This window comes from Panicum hallii, chromosome 2 (genome assembly GCF_002211085.1).
Source record: "Panicum hallii strain FIL2 chromosome 2, PHallii_v3.1, whole genome shotgun sequence".
Taxonomy (NCBI): Eukaryota; Viridiplantae; Streptophyta; class Magnoliopsida; order Poales; family Poaceae; genus Panicum; species Panicum hallii.
Window position 1 is genome coordinate 4640710 of NC_038043.1, and position 23970 is coordinate 4664679.

At 49.7% G+C, this 23970-nt stretch overlaps 3 protein-coding genes and 1 pseudogene across 4 annotated transcripts; 2 read left to right on the forward strand and 2 right to left on the reverse strand.

Moving 5' to 3' along the window:
- Window positions 1–6317: 6317 nt before the first annotated feature.
- LOC112879281 (AAA-ATPase At3g28580-like) lies at window positions 6318–8301 on the forward strand. 2 transcript variants are annotated; one of them, XM_025943488.1, is made up of 2 exons: window positions 6318–7084; window positions 7177–8301. In XM_025943488.1, the coding sequence occupies exons 1-2, from the start codon at window positions 6462–6464 to the stop codon at window positions 8111–8113; spliced, it is 1560 nt and encodes a 519-aa protein (XP_025799273.1). In that variant the 5' UTR covers window positions 6318–6461; the 3' UTR covers window positions 8114–8301. The 2 variants fall into 2 exon arrangements, with proteins under 2 accessions (XP_025799273.1, XP_025799271.1); XM_025943486.1 differs by having other exon boundaries at window positions 6320–7084; window positions 7159–8301.
- A 1744-nt stretch (window positions 8302–10045) lies between these two features.
- Window positions 10046–11653, reverse strand: LOC112880770 (annotated as a pseudogene).
- A 2361-nt stretch (window positions 11654–14014) lies between these two features.
- On the forward strand, window positions 14015–15982 carry LOC112882885 (flavin-containing monooxygenase FMO GS-OX-like 8). The gene is made up of 3 exons (XM_025948076.1): window positions 14015–14762; window positions 14862–15425; window positions 15581–15982. Exons 1-3 carry the CDS (start codon window positions 14073–14075, stop codon window positions 15812–15814), a joined length of 1488 nt encoding a protein of 495 aa, XP_025803861.1. The 5' UTR covers window positions 14015–14072; the 3' UTR covers window positions 15815–15982.
- A 3793-nt stretch (window positions 15983–19775) lies between these two features.
- LOC112880641 (AAA-ATPase At3g28610-like) lies at window positions 19776–21955 on the reverse strand. The gene is made up of 2 exons (XM_025945366.1): window positions 21224–21955; window positions 19776–21114 (listed from the first exon to the last, which is right to left on the reverse strand). Exons 1-2 carry the CDS (start codon window positions 21787–21789, stop codon window positions 19839–19841), a joined length of 1842 nt encoding a protein of 613 aa, XP_025801151.1. The 5' UTR covers window positions 21790–21955; the 3' UTR covers window positions 19776–19838.
- Between the last annotated feature and the right edge of the window lie 2015 nt (window positions 21956–23970).

Genomic DNA, 23970 nt, shown 5'->3' on the forward strand with positions numbered 1-23970 from the left:
TTGTCTCCATCAAGGCCGTGGGTTCGCGATATTTCACCAGTGGTGGATGCAGCCTTGGGTGCTAGGGAGCTCTTCTCTTTCTCCTCTACATTCATATCCTTTTCCTCTCTTTCTTCTTTATCTTCCTTTCTTCTCCCCCACCTCATGCTCCAATGGAGTTTCCAGGCTTGGGGGGGGGGGGGGGGGGGGGCGGGGGCTGCTAGATCCGCCCTTGCTGGTGGATTCTCGCTGTTGGCAAAGTTCCTAGTGGCGAGGTCTGCACCTATAGCTTCAGCGTGATATTAGAGGATTGGTAGGGCTAAGAAGTTCATATTCAATTTTTGGTGATCTGGCGCATGAATTTGTTGAATGGCATGGTCAAACACAGGCAAACGCCCAAGTTTAGAGTTCATTTGAAATTCATCAATTTTCAACAAAATTTTTAAATGCCCAAATATACGAATTATTGATGCACATCACTGCCACTATGTAGATTAGAGTATTTGCTACAAGCTTTTCTTTAGGTTTTTGGAAGGAACATATATGAATTTGGAAGAAATTGAACTCTGAACATTAGAGTTCAGACATATCTTGAAGGACTTGGAAATTTTTCCACAAGTAATCCTGAAAACAGAGGTTTCACATCCACATCAAGTTTATTTTATTCACCAACCACTTATTAGGTCACTTATGGATCGACCAATGCGATTACAGCCATGCATAATTGCATATTAGATAGATAGATGGGTCAAGAGACCGCAAGTGCTCGTCGTTCATCTTCTCCAAGCTATTCGTATTCCTGAGAAGTGGAGTTGTTGCTTTAAGCTGCAGGCGGCTTTGTTTCTTCCTTGAAGTAGTCTTTTTTTCCTCCAACACGCAGAAGAGCTATGTATCTTTGTGTTAAGAAGAGAAATTTAGCCAATTATAATAACCAATCATCCACCTTGGGCCAGAATGGGTGACGGTAGAGCAAAACACATAAAAAGACTATTAAAAAAAAGGTAGCACCTGACCACACAACACCCTAATGGTGCGGCTAATCTATCCGGCCTGCACCGAGGGCCCTAAGCCCCTTAGCACCTGCAGCTTGCCAGCTTGCAGGACAACTTGGAGACAAGGAGCTGATCCATCAAAGACACAAGCATTGCTGTGTTTCCAAATGATCCAAGCTCCCAGCATAACCAGTGAATTAAACCCTTTTTTATGCTCTTTTGGTAGTTTCCTCCAAGCTTTCAACCACCAATCATCCAAAGAGATAGTTCCTCAGTTAGGGACGAATTCGACCAGATTCAAAGATTGCAGGACGGCATACCAGAATTGTGTGGCAAATACAAGATGTGAGGATGTGTTGTACTGTTTCTTCTTCTTGGTCACAGAGGGGACAGTGGTCCGGGTGACGGAGTCCTCTTTTTTGCAGCCGGTGAACTGTCCAACAGCGATTTCGGATGGCTAACCAAATAAAAGTCTGTGTCTTCAGAGAGAAGAGACGACAACTAGATCAGCATCAACTGGATCCAACATCATCCAGATCGATCTATCCTTTGGCAGAGAGCTTAAATTAGGCTAGCTTGCCTTGCAAAATTAAGTTTGTTAAATTATCAAGTAAATGACAATGCCAAAATAAACCGGGCGCCGATCCGTAGAAACTAACCTGCTGCAAGCTGGAGCATACGTTCAGATGTGCAGAGCTCGCTGAACCTGTCGGTGTACACCGCAGCCGGTGTCGCCCAGCAGATCGTGTAACATACTCACGTCCCTATCGGCCTATCAGTCTGAAACTCTGAACCCCCTCCTCGATCCTCGTGTCTCTGTCGAATGGCATCCGATCCATCCCAAATCTAATCAATCTGCTTGGTTGCCAAGGCAATTGAGAGGCCGGTCCCCGTCACCTTTGGGCACGCGCCACCTAGCTTTTTGTCCCGTCCGGCCCAGGCCTCCTGAAATAAATATATATTTGACCGGAAAAAAAAGTTGGTCGTCTCACGAATATGGACTTTTCACGCGCACTTGTAGCCACATGGTCTATTATAGCTATCCATTTCAAAATCAACGGTTGGAGATGCGTGAAAAAATTATGGGCAGATGAGAAAAGCAACGGTCGGATGGTATCTCATATAGACGAGATGAACGGTTCAGATAGATCATGTGGTCACAAATACACGTGGCGCCTCACTCACTCTTCGATCCATGCATACATGGTTGTGCCGCCGTGCGTGTCGTTCTCCGATGATCAGCCCCAGCCCCAGCCCCATCAGTTGAATACTCCATTCATTCACATGTCTCAACTCAACGGGTCCGATGATGATGACCCAACCCCAAGTCGAATAATCACAGCTTAATTACGCTCTGACAAATAATGACGACATCTCAACCAACTAATCTTGTCCGCGTGGAAGAAGTTAAGCTAACAGCTCGAAGCACCGCCATTTTCCGCACCATCTTTTTGTCTTTTGCATATATGAGACCTCTATAGCTAGCCACGCGACGGCGACTCCTGTTGACCGTTTGTCTTCCACCTGGCACACGAAGGGAAAACGAAGGCATACGAAGACAAAAACACATATTGCATGATGCCCATCCGTTCCATCCTAAAAGAAATGCAACTGTCACATCCAAAACTTTGTCCCCTTAAAATCAGTTTGGTGCATGGGATCCGTGTCATCTAAGCCACGCACGGTTGCTCAATCTAATTGGCCGCTATTGCGCATAACAAAGTGCACGCTCTATGTATTAATTGGAGCGCAAACCAAACCGTTTACATCCTATGCTCTTATGGCAAATAAACCTAATTAATTAGAGATGTATAAGTTAGTTTGCTTCTGCAGTAACGTGTCTGCCTAAAAAGAATGCAACTCTCGCTTTTCGAAGAGTCAAACAACTTCAAATTTAACCAAATTTATACAAAATAGTATTAATATTTATATCTTCAAATAAGTTTAAGTATAAAAATATATTATATGATTAATCTAATAGTACTTATCTTTGTAACATAAATGTTAGCAATTTTATGTATAAACTTGATCAAATTTAAGATTATCTGACTTCTCGGCAAACGAAATTTGTATTTTTCTTTTTTCTAAACGGAGGGAGTACATTATTTCTAAAAGTTTAAGCCACTTTTCCTTGGCGTCCACATCAGCTCCATTCTACTTTCTGATTCACTGGTGCGTGTCTCGGCCTCTGCGTTTGGTCGGCTGAACCCATTCTGAATAAGCAATAACAATCTTAGCTGCCAAGGTAAAGGTTCTGTTTTCATTATTTTTCTGAGACCAGCCAAGAAAAAGATCATCTGCATCACCTTTCCACGCCACCCTTTTGTCTTTTCGATCTCATTGAGCTGATCTCAATGCGCTTTCCAACGCGCCAGTAGAGTCAGAACGTGCGTGCTTGTGCGTGTGGGCACGAGCGAGAGGGAGATAGTGAAACATCGTGCCACTCTTATTTTCTTTTCTTTCTCAAAAGCTTTGAGATTTTTTTCAGGTGTTGAAATGTGCAATTAATCATAATCATGATCCAGTAGGGGTTTTAATAAATTCGCATTTGTGCTGCAAAGGTAGATCAAGAGCATTATTGTGCACATTATATCGACTCGATTAATTGATCAGTTATTAGTAATGCTGATCTACCAGGAGAATTTCTAGTTGGGAATGGGGTTTCTTTGGCACGAAGTCTGGTGCCTTCACCATTCTTGGAAAAATCACAAAAATCATCGAGCCTAGCTTAATCATCTTTCCCTTTTTAAAGAACAACCAGTACTTTTAGTAATAAGGTTCATGAAGAGAACAAGTACACGTTGCTTTCGTCCATTGGATCTGTTTTGATATTCTTGTCTCACTGACCTTAGCTTTTTGTCTCCACTAGGTCAAGATCAGATCAGCTCTTATCTTCTTAGTTTATTGGCAATCAAGTTCCATTGTACTCTAATATCAGAGTGCCACTGACAGGGCGAAGCCCGTTCCAAATTGACCATGGTACACTACTCCATGGACTTATATAACTTCTCAGGATTATATGATAATTTTAAGCTTAGTTAATGGGGAATTTATTTTTTCTATACAACAGGCAGAATTAACATGGTATCGCCTCTGACTGACACCACTCAGAGCATCTCGAGCAAGACCCCTACTTCAGTCCCTGCTCAAAAAGTAGGGGCCGGGGGCAAAAAAAAACCACTCCAGCAAGGCCCCTACTCGGGTCCCTAGAGTAGGGAGGCATCCAAATCCCCCATCCCAGCCCCATCTCCCACGGATCCCTGAGGAGGCCCCTACTCGGCTGTACCGCAGCCCCGAGCGCCGCCTCGAAATCTGCTGCCACCAGACCAACGCTGAGCCGAATCCGCCATCGGACCAGCGCCGCCGCTGGACCAGCCCCGCCACCGAACCATTGCTGCCAAGCCGAATCTGCTAACCGCCGGGGGGAGCTTGTGTGCCGCCTGGAACCGCCGTGGCCTCGAGCTCTACCGTCGTGGCCTCGAGCTCAAGATTCGTCGCACCGAGCCTGGGATCCACCGCTCCTGGTTCGAGCTCGGGCCGCAAGCTCGCCGCTTTCCTCTCGATCTTCCGCAACAGATGCAGAGCCGGGGCGAGGGAGAAGGAGCGGGTCGAGGCCCGCAGCGCTGCCCCTGCTCCTCCACGCCGCCGCCGCGGGCCGGGCCAGCAGTACCGCCACGCGGGCTGTCGTGCAGGAGCTAGAGCTTAGGCTCCCCACCGCCCGTCACCGCCCGGAGCTCTAGCATGGTGGGGAGCTCGGGCCGTCCTTCTCGCCTCCGATTCCATCGCTGGAAGCAGCCTCCGGAGATGCGGCGCGTGAGCAAGGTCGAAAGCGAGGGGAGTCTGAGCCACGACACGGAGTAGGGAGAAGCGAGGTAGGTATCGAGCACTGGGTTAGTGTGGCGGAGAAAGAGCGATGCGGGAGAGAGAGAGAGAAGAGAGGAAGCGGATAGGAGAAATAGAAAGCAAGAAAATAAAAGGAGAAAAAGATATAGCCTATGACATGTGGGCCCTACTATTATCACGAAAGTAGGAGCTGTAAAGTAGGGGCTATTGTTGTAGTTAATAGCAAAATTCAAAGCCCCAGAAAGTTGGGACAGCTCAAGAAAGCAAGGGCTTTGAGTAGAAACTATTGCTGAAAATGCTCTTAGTAACTATCAGCTCAGGGAAAAAAAGGTTGAACGTGTAAAGTCTCGTTTTGCATCCTTTTTCTTTCAAATTTGTATCAACTAGTTTATGATTACCTTTAGAACCTGAAGCTTCTAAAGCATGAGCACCAAATCGGCATGTAAAATGTATTATTTTGACGCAGTAAGAGACAAGAATCCATGGCTTTGCCACCCCTGAATGTCCCACATAAGACGGACCAATTGAGCCACATTTCCCAATTGCTTTTGGCTAAAAGTTCAAAAATAATACATTTTATAACAGAAAATTGCCACGTCCAGTGAGCCTAATTTGTTTCACTATGTAACAGAAGCAATGCCACATGAGTGTGAGCGCCTAGTGACTTGGTTTAATTAGATGTCGACGATCAAAATAGGGAGAAACAATGGCAAACATTAGGTACGCGTGCAAAGGGGTGGCATTTTAAGAACTGAACATCTCAGGGAAACAATGCCCTAACTGTAGAAGTTTCTTGTTAAAATTCATCAGAAAGCATATGTAGAAGTCGCATCCATGCTAATTATGTTTTAAGAAAAATTCGAACCCATTTCTGCGACCTAAAAGTTGCAAATTCGAATTAACAACTCGTCTAATCGGACCTAATAACCAGGGCTCGGAATTTTGTTTCAATATAAACTATAACCTCATGTAACCGAGAACCATTTCAAAAGTTTTGAATAAATTTAAATATGCATTCTGAAGAATGCAAAATTCAAAATTTTGAATACTTCTAAATGTGCATTTTGAAGATTTTGCAAACATTGTAATGCCCGGAGGATTTTTCACTAGCGATGCACCTTTTCTATGAGCAAAAGGGTCGACAACTTATTAAGTTAGGTATCACATTTTGAGCCTTGTGTGACTCAGCGTCAGGTTAGGCCGTCACGCACGCGGGGATCGGAAGTGCATTGCAGACTCTGCAGGCAACACCATTCAAGTGCAAAACAACATTGGTCTGAACATCCAATCTCATGGGAATGTTCATCCAATTTTTCTTTCACTTAACTTTTCCGTAAAATATATGCATGCTCCCAACTGCCAATGTCCCATCATAAATCAAACAAAAAAAAAGAGATTTCATTGGCTTAAAGTGAGCACATACATATTGTTTCAGAAAAAAAATTCAGCAAATGGCAAGGATTATTGGCAGCAGCTCGCATTGCTACTATTCCAAGCTTCCCAGCAGTTTCTCTCCCACGAGGAGACGAAGCCTCTCTTGCTCTCTCTGCTCTATATATATAAACACCAGAGCCCTTCTCACCACCACAGCCATGAGCGCTGCGTGAGCTCACAGCATCTGAGAGAAAGAGAGAAAGGGAGGCAGCAATGGAGGCCTCGTCGTCGCTGTGGAGCGGCGTCAACTCCGGCATCGTGCTGAGCCTCCTGGCCGTGGTGTGGACGATGCTGTGGCAGGGCCTGCAGGGCCTCCAGCTGCAGCACTTCTTCGGCCGGCACTCCCGCCGGCTCTCGCGCCGCCTCGCCGCCGCCCTCGACCCCTACCTCACCGTCACCATCGCCGAGTACGACGGCGGCCGCATGCGCCGGAGCGACGCGTACAAGGAGGCCCAGGCGTACCTGCAGCGCGCCACGCGGGAGGCCCGCGGCGGGGTGCGCCACCTCAAGGCCGAGCCCGACAGGGACCCCGACCGCCTGGTCCTCAGCATGGGCGACAACGAGGAGGTCGCCGACGAGTTCCGGGGCGCCACCGTCTGGTGGCTCGCCTACACGGCGCAGCCGCGCGAGGACGCCGGCGGGCCTTCCTACTTCTGGGGCCGCGCCTCCCGCGCCGAGCGGAGGTTCTACCGCCTCTGCTTCCTCGAGCGCGACCGCGATCTCATCCTCGGCGAGTACCTCCCCCACGTCCGCCGCGAGGGCCGCGCCGTCATGGTCAAGAACCGCCAGCGCAAGCTCTTCACCAACATCTCCGGCGACAGCTGGGACTCCGACGGGTTAGTGGCTCACCACCAGCTCCTCGATCTGTCTGCTAGCTCCTCTTGTGATGTGACTGATCATCCTGCGCCAGCTTCTGGTCCGGCGGCAGCTCGTGGAGCCACGTGGTGTTCGAGCACCCCAAGACGTTCGCGACGTTGGCCATGGACCCGGCCAAGAAGAAGGAGATCATGGACGACCTCGACGCGTTCCGCGGCGGCAAGGACTACTACGCCCGCGTCGGCAAGGCGTGGAAGCGCGGCTACCTCCTCTACGGCCCGCCCGGCACCGGCAAGTCCACCATGATCGCCGCCATGGCCAACTACCTCGACTACGACGTATACGACATCGAGCTCACCTCCGTGCGCACCAACACCGACCTCCGCAAGCTCTTCATCGAGACCACCAGCAAGTCCATCATCGTCATCGAGGACATCGACTGCTCCCTCGACCTCACCGGCAAGCGCAAGAAGAAGAAGGAGTCGGCGGAGGGCGACGGCGAGAGCAAGGACGGCGGCGACAAGAAGGACGGGGCGGAGGCGGCCAGCAAGGAGGAGGAGAAGGAGGACAAGAGCGCCAGCAAGGTGACCCTCTCCGGCGTGCTCAACTTCATCGACGGCCTCTGGTCGGCGTGCGGCGGCGAGCGCATCATCGTGTTCACCACCAACCATGTCGAGAAGCTGGACCCGGCGCTGATCCGGCGCGGCCGCATGGACAAGCACATCGAGATGTCCTACTGCTGCTTCGAGTCCTTCCGGTTCCTCGCCAGGGTCTACCTCGACGTGGACGCCCACCCGCTGTTCGACGCCGTGGCGTCGCTGCTCAGGGAGGCGGACATGACCCCCGCCGACGTCGCCGAGAACCTGACGCCCAAGGGCCCCGGCGAGGATGCCGACTCGTGCCTCGCCGCGCTGGTGGAGGCGCTCCAGAAGGCCAAGGAGAAGGCGCTCGCGAAGAAGGCCAAGGAGGAGGCGCTGGCGGCGAAGAAGGCCAGAGGAAAGGCGAAGGAGGCGGCGGCCGCCGAAGAGGCCGATGGCGACGACGAGTAGGCGGATGATGCTGACCGATTCTTGGCTACCACTCGAGGATGAGTGCTTGCATCGCTAGCTATTGCTAGTTGCTAGAGCTATAGAAGTGGATATTGACTTATTGATCGAGTACGTGCTCTTTTTCTATATGATCTTAGCTAATGTTATTGGGATCTTCTGAAAATTATACTAACTATATTTTTTGTCGAGTGAATGTTTCTACATTGTCAGCACAGCATGATCAAATCATAAACTAATTAGGTTTAATACATTCGTCTCACGAATTAGCTTCTATTTATGCAATTGGTTTTATAATTAGATTATATTTAATTCTTTTAGTTGGTATCCAAATATCCGATGGGATTAAAGTTTAGTCTCGAGGAACGAATAGACCCTTAGTCTTTAGTCTTTAGCTGACTCGAAACCACTCAAAAATAAACTCAGCTACATGATTGTCTAGTCAGCACTTTTCCATCCTTGTTGTCTTGTTGCCGTCATTAATAATGTCTCGAGATGTGTGACAAGGTCAGGTGTCAAAAGGAAGACGAAAACAACTTGTCCTGGATCAATCTTGCAGCCACGAAAATCGCAATCAGAATCAGGCGGCGGCTCAACCGACCTGCCTTCGACCAGCAGCCGCCGCCATGCCACCCACCCCCATGCTCCCGGAGACCGTGACAACCCAGCCCACCAGAGCATTCGGTCCACGACTACAAACTAGATAGCAAGGCCCACGAGTCACACGGGACGGAACTACCCAGCCCAGTTTTTTCTGTTGGACTTTCGACGAGCAGCTGGGCCACAAGAGGAACGTGGGCTGAATTTCGTGAATTCACTGCCCACTGATGAGTATTGGTCTGAGCTAGCCGTTAACCACCGGCTTTTGTTCGAGTCGTTTTTAACAACTTTTTCGTCCAGTTATAATGTGCCACGCCAGCAAACATCGTTACTAGAAAAGAAAAACTAAATCGATTGAAAAATGAATAACAAATCGCTGAAAAGTAATAAAGAAAAACTGAAAACAAGAATCAGTTAAAAATTAAGTAAAAAACAGTCATGAGGACATCATTACTAGTTTCATTATAAGGTACTCAACACAAACAAAAATGATTAATATTTTAAGCCTCGTGTTTATGAAATCGCTTCTGTTTTAAATTATTAATATACTCTCTCTGTTCCAGAATATAGCTATTTTTAAATTTTCCCAAGTTAAAACTTTCAAACTTTGACCATAAATAACCATAGATGGTACAAATATTATAAAGATTGACAACATAAAAATAATATTAATTTATTCATAATCAAGCCAGCTATCATAACGTGTAACCTTCTCTATTTAAAAGTAATTATTTTTAGAGATATTATTGGTTAAAGATAAAAAATATTTGACTTTGACCAAGTCTAAAAGTTGTTATATTTTAGAATGGATGTAGTACTAGGTTTTATATCTTTAGGCATGCAAAGACAAAATGTTGATTACTAGACCTTTTATGCATTTGTGTTTTTCAAATTCATCTCCTGTTTTATCACTTGGTACGACGATCAAAATGAAAAGGCTGACAGCAAAACATTTTTGAGGGATGATTGAATAAACCAGGGACACTGACATGCTCAGCTCTAGAAATTCGAAAAATTTGACATTACCTAATTTAAATTTGACCCAAAAATAGCCTTTTGATTCTAAGATAGGTTCTCCAGTACCTAACTGACCCAGTAGCTGATAAATAAAATGTTGGGTAAAAAAAATATATGGTTTGAAACCCACACAATTTCTGTTCAACTAATTATTCACACACCTTTTATTTTGAAACAAAAAGCCCAATCACAGTTTTTTTTTTGGAATCAGCCAATCAGGTGGGACAACTTTCACGGCACGAAGCATTGGCACACCAGGAATGTTTCTGTGCGCCATCGTGCCATGCCATGCCGTGTTACCTGCTGTTGCTGATCGGTTCAGAGTTGTGAGACCTGACACGGAGCCGGCAGCAATGGCGGCTCGTGCACCGGCGCTGCGTCAGCATCAGCACGAGCGCGATCACCGGAAGCAGCAGCGGCAAGGGCTGCCTCGTACTGAGCGCCAGCCACGCGGCGCCACCTCCGCAGGCCCTCGCGGACGCTCTGGCTGTAGTCGTCGTCGTCGCGGTCGCGGAAGGCCACGCGGTCGTCCATCGCGTTCATGATGCCGGTCAGGAACAGCTCCAGCTTCCATTCCTCCATGCGCGGGAGGTCCGAGTGCCGGTAGACGAACTGGAAGACCTCCTGACCAAAGAGACGGGCAGGTCGTGTCAGCAGCTACGGGCTGTGCGAGCAGCAGAGGACGACGGTGAGTCGCCGTCAGTGCTTGCGTCGGCGTGGAGAGCAGTACATTGCGGTCGACGGCGGGGATGGCGTGCGTGTGGTAGTCCTCCAGCACCGCCCGCAGCATCTCCTCCTCCGGCGGCTGCGCTGCCCTGCCGGACAGCGCCAGCGCGACCCACCTCGCCTGCGCCTCGAAGAACCACGGCGCGAAGACCCGCATCGGCACGCCGATGAACGACAGCGATGGCGCGAGCGACGGCGGGAAGGTGTGCTCGTACAGTGGGCCGACGCGGCTGCCGTCCACGGTGACGAGCCCCGCCGTGTCCAGGAACGGGATCGAGTAGGTGTACCCGGTGCAGTAGATGACGGTGTCGGCGACGGCGACGGAGCCGTCGGCGAACGCCACCGTCCCGTCCTCGCGCAGGCGGTCCACCGGCGGGTGCAGTCGGATGCCGGCGTGGTTGGCAAGCAACTTCGACATCATCGGCGACGGCGTCGTGGCATCCTCCACGGACTTGGCCACGAGGTGAACCTCCTTGGCGACGCCGCAGAGCTCCGTCGCGATGTCCAGGCCGCTCTCCCCGCAGCCAACCACCACCACCGCCTCGCCGCTGAAGGGGTCCGGCACCCGGTACGAGTGGCTGTGCAGCTGCCGCCGCGGCCACACCTCCATTCCTTCGATGCTCGGCAGCCTTGGCTGCGAGTAATGGCCGTTGGCCACGACCACGGCGTCGAACACCTCCTCCGTGGGCGACCCCTCCTCGCCGCCGTCCGGATCGAGGCGTACAGATCTCACCAGCCATTTCACGTCCGAGCAGCCAGGACCGCCGCCGCCGCCAGCCTCCCGCGGCGCCATGGCGACGCGCACGACCCTGGTGTTGAGCCTGACGGCGTCCGCTAGCCTGAACGCGGCGCAGAAGTCCCTGAGGTATAGCGGAGCACCTCGCGGTGGCCCGGGAAGCGGCGCGCGTCGCGGCCGGGCCTGGGCACGAACTGGAAGTCGGAGAAGCCCATGCACTCGCGCGGGCTGATGAGCCGCACCGACGCGTGCACGCTGCTGTGCACCTTCACCGGCGCCGCGGCTCCCAGCGGGTCGCCGTCGTCGGCCCTCGGGTCGTACAGCCACTGCCCGCCGACGTCGCCGCGCTGCTCCATGACCGTGACGGCGAGGCCCTCGCGCCGCAGCTCGCGCGCCGCCGCCAGCCCCGACATGCCCGCGCCGACGACGCACACCTTCACGAGCCTGTGCGTAGCCATATCCATCGAGACAAGATTGATTCACGCATGCGATCTGGAATTGCGATCAGCTCTGACATTTTTATCAGCGTTACGCTGCGGCCATGTGAAGGATCAACCCGTTGGTCTCTACTGGTTGTTGTCAACCTTTTTTTCGCCAACGTGGTTGTCGTCAACCTCAAGGAAGGCATCCATTTCTGGCCAGACACTCGTCTCTGATCTGACATCTGATATCTTGGGCCCTACAACAACTTCACCAATCAAAATCTCAATGATGTTCTTCTGCAGGGGACGCTCGTGGATAGCATGCGCCAATTATAGTAGCCTTTCGCACTGATCAGCCGCAGACTCGCAGGCAAGGTTATCAGAATCCGATCCGTATCCTTGTCTCAAGCGGGTCGTCGCCGTCTGCCCTCGGATCGTACAGCCACTGGCCGCCGAGTAGCCGTGCTGCTCCATGACCGTGACGGCGAGGCTCTTGCACCGCCGCCACCCTCGGAGACGCCGCACCGACGACCGGGAAGCGACCACGTGATACAACCAGCCTAGACGGAGGTTGTTAAGTAGTCGTATGTGTGACTAGCAGTAAGATATCACAAAGGTAAGAATGGGCCGGCACGTGGCTAAGAAGAAACCAAAAGAATATAAAAAAGTTATATTTTTCAAACTGTATATCTAAATAAAAATCTGACCTTATCACTATATTTCTTACGACGAAATCTTCAAAACATCATACTTGAAAATATTTGGATAACTTTTTTATGGAATTTTTTAAATGCAGAACAATTTTGCTATAAAGCTAGAACAATTGTTCCAATATAATAAAAAAGTATTCCGTTTGTTGTGACGGATAACCTCCAGATCGCGCTCGTGCGACCTAGATTATTTCCGACCCAGCCCACCATAGATGACCACGGAAGAGTCGCAGGAAGCTAGGCCACAAGAATTCGTGCGCCGAATTTTGTGGATTGGATCACAGCCAATTCAAAGTTGGTTCTTGATAATTCTCCCCAAAGATCATCTGATGCGGCACGGATCCAAAATATTAGAAATTAAACGTGTGACTGGCAGTCAAACCATCACACAAGGCGGAATATTTTTTTATATTGTTGGAATAATTATTCCATCTTCAAAAAATTGTTCAAAACATGTACCAAAAAATCATCAAAGTGTGATCTCGTTTTGAAGATTTCATCGCAAGGAACAAAGTCGTGCAGTCGGATTTTATTTTAAATATATGATTTTAAAAAAATATAATTATGTAACACCTTAACTGCTAGTCGTATGTGTAACTTCTAATAGCCTCCGCACCGATGCCGTGACCATCTTTCCTATGCTTGGGCGCCCCCACCCTATAGCTGCTTGATTAAGAGCTCCATTTTCATTCGCCTACTGTCTCGGAGAACTGGCTTTTTAAACTTCAGCTCCAGTTTAGGATGCCTAGCATATCTCTTTTCTATTTCCTGTGAGCAGCTCACTCGTGTACACTCGAACTCTGCCTGATTGCAAACACAAGTCACTTTAGCGGCCCTTGTCTAATATTCTCCAACTACAAGTCACTGTACCGTAGTACCGTACGGTACTCTTTAAATAACAGTGAAATGCACCGTCGATTCTTGTTATGGTGTCATAAATTCTTAAACTTGCTAACCATGCCATGTGAGATTCAAATCATAGATGCTTAAGTTAAATTGGAAGTTATATAACTTGTTCAAATACAAAATTATATATAAAATTTATACAGAAAAAAGCATAACAAATTTACATGTATAAGTATTTTCAAATGCGAAATATTTGTATATAAAATTTTAAAAAATGAAACTTGTATGACAAAGTTTATATAAAATTTGCGCACAAAAATTTAGGAAAAAATTTTGGGTCCACATATAAGCTCCATAGCAATAGAAACACTTCTAATTTAACTTAAAAAATGGTGATTTGGATCTTACGTGACACGATTAGCAAGTTTAAGCATCTGAATATGCATTTTAGAAGTTTCGGGACCAGATGGCACTATGTGCATTTTACTCTTTAAATCACTTCCAACTCACTTTCCCAATTCTTTTCTTTCTTACCTTTTCACTAAAAAAGAGAGAACAGGAGGCTACATAGCATTATTTCCACATTTGACAAGAGAATGAGGGTGGCATGGGCACTTCACCTACCTTCTGAGCGTTAGAGTGCAAATGTGCAATAGTGGTTGAGACAACCGATGATTTGTGTGATATGTTTCTTTTATCCGCTGGTGGGTTGGGGATATCATATATTCCTGTCAAACAACAAAAGTGCACCTAGCAAATCACTAGAGCATCATGACATGAATACATGATCATGAGCACACCTAATTAAGTATGACACGTCACTACATTACCATATTAATCACACTACACCATGCATTCTTGGTCTGCGCGTGGGCGACAGAATAAGCCTGCTTCGGACCTACGGCATGCCTGGATCCACCGCCATGGCGAGCGACGGGGCACCCGAGTCCACCAAGAAGGTCTGCGTCGTCGGAGCGGGCATGTCAGGGCTGGCGGCGGCGCGGGAGCTGCGCCGGGAGGGCCATGCCGTGACGGTCATGGAGCAGGGCGGCGACGTCGGCGGGCAGTGGGTGTACGACCCGCGGGCCGACGGCGACGACCCGCTCGGGGCCAGGGCGCCGGTGCGGGTGCACGGCAGCATGTACGCGTCGGTGCGGCTGCTCAGCCCGCGCGAGTGCATGGGCTTCTCCGACTTCCAGTTCGTGCCCAGGCCCGGCCGCGACGCGCGCCGCTTCCCGGGCCACCGCGAGATGCGCTGCTACCTCAGGGACTTCTGCGCCGCGTTCGGGCTCGCCGACGCCATCAGGCTCAACACCAGGGTCGTGCGCGTTGCCATGGCGCCACCGCCGCCGCCGCCACGTGAAGCTCGCGGCGGCGGCACCTGCTCGGACGTGAAATGGCAGGTGAGGTCTGTACACGTGGGGCCTGACGGCGGCGAGGAGGGGTCGCCCACGGAGGAGGTGTTCGACGCCGTGGTCGTGGCCAACGGCCATTACTCGCAGCCAAGGCTGCCGAGCATCGAAGGAATGGAGGTGTGGCGGCGGCGGCAGCTGCACAGCCACTCGTATCGGGTGCCGGACCCCTACCGCGACGAGGTACAGACTACAGAGCAAGCCGCGTCGAGCCAGTTGTACTCTGCTTACTTGGCCACCGCGACAACCTGACCATTATCCGTCTCCGGCGGCGGAGCGCAGGTGGTGGTGATTGTCGGCTGCGGGGACAGCGGCCTGGACATCGCGCTGGACCTCCTCGGCGTCGCCAGGGAGGTCCACCTCGCCGCCAAGTCCATGGAGCTCGCCACGACGCCGGCGGTGTCCAAGCTGCTCGCCAAGCACGCCAACCTGCACCTGCACCCGCACGTGGCCCGCCTGTGCGCCGACGGCCGGGTGGCGTTCGCCGACGGCTCGTGCGTCGCCGCCGACGCCGTCGTCTACTGCACCGGGTACGTGTACTCGTTCCCGTTCCTCGACACGGGGGGAGCGGTCACCGTGAAGGACAACCGCGTGGCCCCGCTGTTCGAGCACACCTTCCCGCCGTCGCTTGCGCCGTCGCTGTCGTTCGTCGGCGTCCCGATGCGGGTCTTCGTGCCGTGGTTCCTGGTGGCGCAGGCAAGGTGGATCGCGAGGGTTCTGGCCGGCAGGGCGGCGCTGCCGCCGGAGGAGGACATGCTGCGGGCGGTGCGGGAGGACTACCGCGCCAGGGAGATGGCCGGTCTGCCGGCGAGGTACTCGCACGACATCGGCTTGTTCAAATCCAGTGTACGTATGCACCGACTCTCTCTCTCTCTCTCTCTCTCTCTCTCTCGCTCGCTCGCTCGCTCGCTCGCTCTCTTCTTGTATTTCTACTGATCGATCGATAGCTTTTCCAATCCAATCAAATGCTGATATGTTTAGTTCGATCTCTCTTGGAACAGGAGATCCGTGGGTTCGTCAGAAAGTACACGGACCTCCCAGACATGGAGGACTGGAAGATGGAGCTGTTCTTGACAGCTTTCGGGAACATGAACGACGACCGCGAGACCTTCCAGGACCGCGACGACTACGGCGTGAACGTTCGCGAGGGTTTCCAGAGATGGCTCGCTTCAGCCGGTGCCCAATACCAAGCTGCTATTGATGCTGCGCAAGTGCCGGCTCCATCTCATGTCTGAACTCTGAACTACTTCTGAACTCTGATCAGGTTGATTTGCGCGCGCGCAAACGGGATCTTGGATGTGGCTGAATAACTTGCGACGATGGAATGCCAAAAGATTGTCCTGTAATTGTGATTTCATAAATGGGATCTTATTTTTACAGTCTTTACAACTTCACCCGTGAAAGTCATGAATTTATAATTAGGCACATGGTCATTTTAGCAATTTCTATAACATCAATGGTAAGTAACCAACCAGGAGCAGCAGTATCACGCATCATCTGCCATCCAAAGCCAGCATTCGACTGTCAGTAACCAACCACAGAGGAGCGGTTCTACACTTTACTGCGAGGTTTGGATTTTAGAATATGAAAAGGTCAGTTTTCCAACCCTAATTATCATGGTCGTCCGATTTTCAACCCGAAACTATAAAACTAGATATACTACACCAGCGAACTATCGAAACCATACAAATTACCCCCCGAGCCGAAACCACCCCAGTTTTGGTCCACGTCACCCATCCGACACCCGACATGGCGATACTTGCCCAGTCAGCACGAACGCTACTCCCCGGCGCAGCGCTTCTCGCGCCGCCCATTGCCGCCTGCGTCTACCGCCGCCGCATCCTCCCCGGCACTCCCACTCGCCCTCGCGCTCCGCCTTGGCCTGGCCCCCTCCCCGGCGCGCCCGCTCCTCCCATCCCTGCCTTCCCCCACCATCGCGCACAGGCTCCTCCGCTCATATGGCGGCGTGGCAGAGCATGCCCAGCCCCGACCTCCACCACGGCATCTTAGCCGCTCCGCACTGCAGGCACCGCCTCGCCCTCTTCGTCGGCCTCTTCAAATGCAGCGGGCTGGCGAGAGACGTGGCGGGCTGGTGGGGTTGGGGGGAGGTGGAGCTAGCACTCGGCGTCGGCCGCCGCGGCGGCGCTGTGCCCGCTGCACCTCCTCGCAGTGGCGGAGCTACCTTTGCCAGTCGCAATCTCTTGCCTTGATGCCACGGTCCCGCGCGAGGCGTGTAGCCTCCCATGCCTCTGCGCCAGCCGTGCTCTTGGTGGACCTTCGAGCTTCCTGTCCCCGCGTCGGAGGAGGCAAAGAGCCCAGCCCCAACAGCGTCGGCGCCCACGAATCTGACGGAGGAGGCAAGGCATCCGAGTCCCTAGCGCCAGCGATGGAGAGGCCGGTGAAGAGGGCGAGGCGGTGCTTGCAGTGCGGAGCGGCCGAGATGCCGCGGTGGAGGTCGGGGCCATGCACGCTCTACAACGCCGTCGGATGAGTGGAGGAGCTTGCGAGCAGTGGCGGGGGAAGGCGGGCCGGCAAGAGCGGGCGCGCCGGGAGGAGGGCAGGCCGAGGCGGAGCACGAGGGCAAGCGGGAGCACCGGAGAGGACTCGGCGGCGGCGGCGGCAGGCGGCGCAGGCGACAACAGCAAGCGGCGCAAAGGCGAGCGAGGAGTGCCAGGGAGGAGCGCTCATGCTGACTAGGCAAGTATCGCCACGTCGGACGGACGGGTGATGTGGACAAAACCGTGTTGGTTTTGGCTTGGGGGTAATTTGTACGGTTTCGATAATTCGCTGGTGCCAAATGTCTGGTTTTGTAGTTTCAGGTTGAAAATCAGACGATCGTGATAGTTCAGAGTTGGAAAATGGACTTTTCTTTTAGAATATGATTTAGCAGTTGGTGCTGATTGAAGATTGAAATATTGAAGGTTGTATTGTTCACATATATGTGTCCAAACTAAACACGTAGGCAGTCGAGCTCGAGCGCGTCGCGCGCGCACGCGGGGCTCAGGTACGCCTTCACCTCCTCGTAGGCGTCGCTGGACTTGATCCGGTCCATGGAGTAGTCGGGCTTGCCGGAGATGTCGATGGTCACGTACGGGTCCAGGAACGGGAGCAGCCGCCGGATGAGCGGCCGGAGGTGGAAGTCCAGGAGCATCTTGGGGCCCCGGTGCGGCAGCCACGCCGCGGCCAGCGGCGCCGCCGGCGCCAGGAGGAGCCACGCCGACGAGCCAAGGTTGGCGGCCACCCACCGCCTCACCAGCATCATCTTGCCGCCGTCGTCGGTGGCCGGCGTTGCCTCTCCTTTTCGCAACGCAACTTCAAGTTCGTCAATGTATATAAAAATCAGAACTTACTGTCTCCAGTTATATGATGACAAGGGCATACAAAATACAGTCATACAAGGATACGATAGATGTTTTGAACTAGTAGTTACATACGGTCGTACTTTTGGTAGTATATGGAGTTTGACACGGATCCGTTTATTTTTAAGAATTGAAGAGACAATAACAAAAATGTGGCACATCATAACTTGTTGAGGGCGAGTACATTGCTACGTGTCAGCGGTCCTATAGGTTGTCTTGTTAAGATCCATGTAGAATTTCGATAATGTGGAGGACAGACAGAGATGAGAGAGAACGAGGTGGTTGCTTCGCGAAACAACCACCTCATAGGCTAAAAGTAAGGTTTATGAGACCGCTTACTCACCATTGTACGAGTTGTTGTCATACTACTTACAATATTCTTTTTTTATTCCACAAAATAAGGGATATGGTACTACTATGAGACAACAAAAGCAACAACCTATTATAGCGGTTGTCTATTCAGTCATCTCAACATGAGTGTTATTGCATGAGACCGCCTAGGGCAAGTATATTGCTGCACGTCAACGGTCTCATAGATTGTCTCATGTAATGACACTCATCTTGCAAAATAACCGTCTCATAAGCTAAAACTACGGACTATGAGACCGCTTACTCACCGTTATACAAGTTGATTTTATCATTCTACCTATGATGTTTCTTTTTTTCATTCCCCAACTTAAAGATATGTTACTACTACGAGATAACAAAAATGATAATCTATTGTAGAGGTTGTCTATTCAATCATCATACAATAACGTACGCTTATTAGATACCTCCAATATGTACTTGCCCTGATGCACTACGACCAGCTTTCCTTAGACTGCGAAACCATCAAGAACAACACTTAGTACTCCATGTAGTTCTTAAGGTTTCGGACCGAGAATAAGTAGTAGTATGATTAGCTTGTGCAATCTACACTTGGAAAATATCTCATAAATCACACTTTTAAATTAAACTTTGATGTACCATTATATTTTCCATGACGAGATCTTCAAAATAAGACCACATTTAAATATATTTGATAGCTTTTTAATTGAAACAATTTGATTTGATGGTGAAGCTTGAACAATTTCTTCACAAAGTATTCCACCCTAAAAAAGTTGTTTTGTAACAAATAAAAATATTCTAAGAATAAAAATTAAAAAATGTTCCAAACAAGAAATAAAAGCATTCCATAAAAATAGAAAATGATATGATAAAATAAATAAAATGTTTTGAGAAAAGACAAAATGTTTCGAAAAAAGAAATTATTCTAGAACAAATAAAAATATTTCAGTAATATATCATTAAGAATAGTCTAGCTTTAAAAATCTTATCATAAGAAACAGAACGGTGAAAACAAAAATTAATGAGGGCAATCATCTTTTGAACTCCTAGTTTTTGGTTAGAATACTATTTTGCAAGGAAATCAATGTGACATTATATAGATGATGTACCATCGCATATGTTTAACAATTTTCCATTGTAAATTAAGAATGTCATGGCAAAATGATCTACAATTGACGGTTGATGCTGATTGAAGATTGAAATATTGAAGGTTGTATTGTTCACATATACGTGTCCAAACTAAACACGTAGGCAGGAAACTGCAACCCTGACATGGACATTTTGTTGCTGCAGAAGATGTGCCCCTGCATGAACAACGTCCTGGCACTCCTGCTTGGACAGTTGGACCAAATCAGACCATCGTGATCCTTCTTCCCCTCAGACTAAAACTTCAATGCCGTGCCCGTGCACCCATCATCGGCACTTGAATTTTATTTAAACTCAATCTCATTCAAAGAAAACTAAAAAGACATCTAGCATCTTAAATAAAAATTAGTTAATATATGGCTTGGAGAGCAATCGTGAGAAAAAAACAACTTTCTCAGAGATTGATATCATCAATCGCTCGATATTATTAGTCATCAAATATAGCCTCATCTTCATCATAATCGTCCTCCTCGTCGTCGTAGTCGTCCAGGTCGTCGTCGTCGTCGGAGTCATCCATGTCGTCGTCATAGTCGTCCATGTCATCGTCCCCTGCATCACTAGGATCTCCATTGACTTCCGCACCATCTCCCACTGCCTCTGCCTGTGCATCCACGTCCAGTTTCGCCTTGTCACCGTGATCGCTGGAGCTATCATCATCACTGAGCTCGATAGCTCCGGCATCAGCAGCCATGGCGTCGTTGCCATTTGGCTTCGTCGCCACCTTGTCGTCTCCTTCCTCGGTCGCCTTCCTGAGCCTGCGGATGGTTCTCGGGTCAACCATCCTCCGTCCTTTGACCATGTCTTCCCCACCGCCTTTTGCCTCCTTCGCATCAGCACCTGCAGCTGCAGAAGCAGCCGCTTCCTTCTCAGCCCTTTTCATGTCGATCTCCTCCTTCTCCTGGGCCCTCTTCTTGAGTTCATCGATCAGGCGCCGGAGGCAGACGTCGGCGCCGCGTTCGGTGCGCCTGGACATCATCAGGCACTCGGCGACGTCGGCCGGAGTGATCTCCACCGCCCGCAGCAGCTCCTCGACGGCGCCGAACAGCGGGTGCGCGTCCACGCCGAGGTAGTTCTTGGCGAGGGTCTGGAAGGCCTCGAAGCAGCAGTAGGACATCTCGACGCGCATGTCCATGCGCCCGCGCCGAACCAGCGCCGGGTCCAGCCGCTCGGCGTGGTTGGTGGTGAACACGATGATGCGTTCGCCGCTGTGCGCCGACCAGATGCCGTCGATGAAGTTGAGCAGGCCCGACAGCGTCATCTCGCTGGTTCTCTTGCGCTTCGCGCTGGCGAGCTGCGCCAGGGGGTTGGCCGCACCGGCGGCGGCGCTGCTGCCGCCGCTGCGGTGGCCGGTGAGGTCGAGGGAGCAGTCGATGTCCTCGATGACGATGATGGACTTCCCCTTGGTCTCGATGAAGAGCTTCCGGAGATCGTTGTTGGTTGGCACCATGGTGAGCTCGATGTCGTAGATGTCGTAGTTGAGGTAGTTGGACATGGCGGCGATCATGCTGGACTTGCCGGTGCCAGGCGGCCCGTAGAGGAGGTACCCTCTCTTCCACGCCTTCCCGATGCGCCGGTAGTACTCCCTGCTGCTGCGGAAGTCGTCGAGGTCGTCCATGATCTTGCGCTTCTTCTCCGGGTGCATGGCGAGGGTGTCGAAGGTCGTCGGGTGCTCGAAGTCAATGTAGCTCCACACCTTGCTAGAACTGCTCGCAGGCATGCCAATCGGCATCGTCAGTTCATATCCATTGGAGGAGCAATCAAATCATCGTAGAAGTCCATAAGGTCAGATTTGTAAAGATATTAGGAGCTTACTAATCGATGTTCTTCTTGTTGGTGTAGAGCCTCCGGCGGCGGTTCCCGAACATGGCGTCGCGGCCGCGCCGGCGGACGTGCGGCAGGTACTCGCCGACGACGAGGTCCCGGTGGCGCCAGTGGAACGTGAGGCGGAGGCAGCGGCTCTGGCTGCCGCTGCCGTGTCGCACCGACGCCCACCTCACGGTGGCGCCCTTGAACTCGTCGGACACCTCCTGCCCCTCGCGGGGGCTGAGCACGAAGCCGTCGCCCTCGGGGGCGCCGTCGGCGTCGAGCTCGAGCGCGTCGCGCGCGCACGCGGGGCTCAGGTACGCCTTCACCTCCTCGTAGGCGTCGCTGGACTTGATCCGGTCCATGGAGTAGTCGGGCTTGCCGGAGATGTCGATGGTCACGTACGGGTCCAGGAACGGGAGCAGCCGCCGGATGAGCGGCCGGAGGTGGAAGTCCAGGAGCATCTTGGGGCCCCGGTGCGGCAGCCACGCCGCGGCCAGCGGGGCCGCCGGCGCCAGGAGGAGCCACGCCGACGAGCCAAGGTTGGCGGCCACCCACCGCCTCACCAGCATCATCTTGCCGCCGTCGTCGGTGGCCGGCGTTGCCTCTCCTTTTCGCAACGAAACTTCAAGTTCGTCAATGTATATAAAAATCAGAACTTACTGTCTCCAGTTATATGATGACAAGGGCATACAAAATACAGTCATACAAGGATACGATAGATGTTTTGAACTAGTAGTTACATACGGTCGTACTTTTGGTAGTATATGGAGTTTGACACGGATCCGTTTATTTTTGAGAATTGAAGAGACAATAACAAAAATGTGGCACATCATAACTTGTTGAGGGTGAGTACATTGCTACGTGTCAGCGGTGTTATAGGTTGTCTCATCAAGATCCACGTAGAACTTCGATAATGTGGAGGACAGACGGAGATGAGAGAGAACAAGGTGGTTGCCTTCGCGAAACAACCACCTCATAGGCTAAAAGTAAGGTTTATGAGACCGCTTACTCACCATTGTACGAGTTGTTGTCATACTACTTACAATATTCTTTTTTTATTCCACAAAATAAGGGATATGGTACTACTACGAGATAACAAAAGCAACAACCTATTATAGCGGTTGTATGTTCAGTCGTCTCAACATGAGTGTCATTGCATGAGACCGCCTAGGGCAAGTACATTGCTGCACGTCAACGGTCTCATAGGTTGTCTCATGCAATGACACTCATATTGCGAAATAACCGTCTCATATGCTAAAACTACGGACTATGAGACCGCTTATTCACCGTTATATAATACAAGTTGATTTTATCATTCTATTTATGATGTTTCTTTTTTTCATTCCCCAACTTAAAGATATGTTACTACTACGAGATAACAAAAATAATAATCTATTGTAGAGGTTGTCTATTCAATCATCTTACAATTGCGTACGCTTATTAGATAGCTCCAATATGTACTTGCCCTGATGCACTACGACCAGCTTTCCTTAGACTGCGAAACCATCAAGAACGACCTTTAGTACTCCATGTACTTCTTAAGGTTTCGGACCGAGAATAAGGGTGTGTTCGTTTCCTGGGGCCTAAAGTTTAGAGGGGTCACATCAAAGAGAATCTTATCATTTAGAAGTATTAAATAAAATCTAATTACAAAACTAATTGCAGAACCCCAGGGCTAATTCGCGAGACGAATCTAATGAGGTATATTAGTCCATGATTAGCGGATGATTACTGTAGCATCACTGTGGCAAATTATGGATTAATTAGGCTCATTAAATTTGTCTCGCGAATTAGCACCTAGCTGTGCAAAAAGTTTTATAAACAGATTTTATTTAACATTTCTAAATAGCAAGATTCTCTTTGATGTGATGGGTCTAAAGTTTAGAGGGTAGGAAATAAACAGGCCCCAAGTAGTAGTATGATTAGCTTGTGCAAACTACACTTGAAAAATATCTCATAAATCACACTTTTAAATTAAACTTTGATCGTACCATTATATTTGTCATGACGAGATCTTCAAAATAAGACCATATTTAAATATATTTGATAGCTTTTTAATTGAAACAATTTGATTTGATGGTGAAGCTTGAACAATTTCTTCACAAAGTATTCCACCCTAAAAAAGTTGTTTTGTAACAAATAAAAATATTCTAAGGATAAAAATTAAAAAATATTCCAAACAAGAAATAAAAGCATTCCATAAAAATAGAAAATGATATGATAAAATAAATAAAATGTTTTGAGGAAAGACAAAATGTTTCGATAAAAGAAATTATTCTAGAACAAATAAAAATATTTCAGTAATATATCATTAAGAATAGTCTTGTTTTAAAAATCTTATCACAAGAAACAGAACGGTGTAAACAAAATTAATAAGGGCAATCACCTTTTGAACTCCTAGTTTTTGGTTAGAATACTATTTTGCAAGGAAATCAATGTGACATTATATAGATGATGTACCATCGCACATGTTTAACAATTTTCCATTGAAAATTAAGAATGTCATGGCAAAATGATCTACAATAGACAAACATGGTTGGAGATACCTTGGTTTAAGGTTCCTAAAGTAATGTAGAATCCCCAAGTAAATATAGATGTTTGGAAATCGAGCAAGTAAATTAGATATCTTGTTCAAGGATAATGTTGAAGTTGGTTGAGCTCTCTCCACAATTACTATTGGACTATTTCAACAGCAACTTAGAACTATGTTTGGTGCATCTTTTGCTTGGGTAGAGCACAGGTGCACCTGTGCT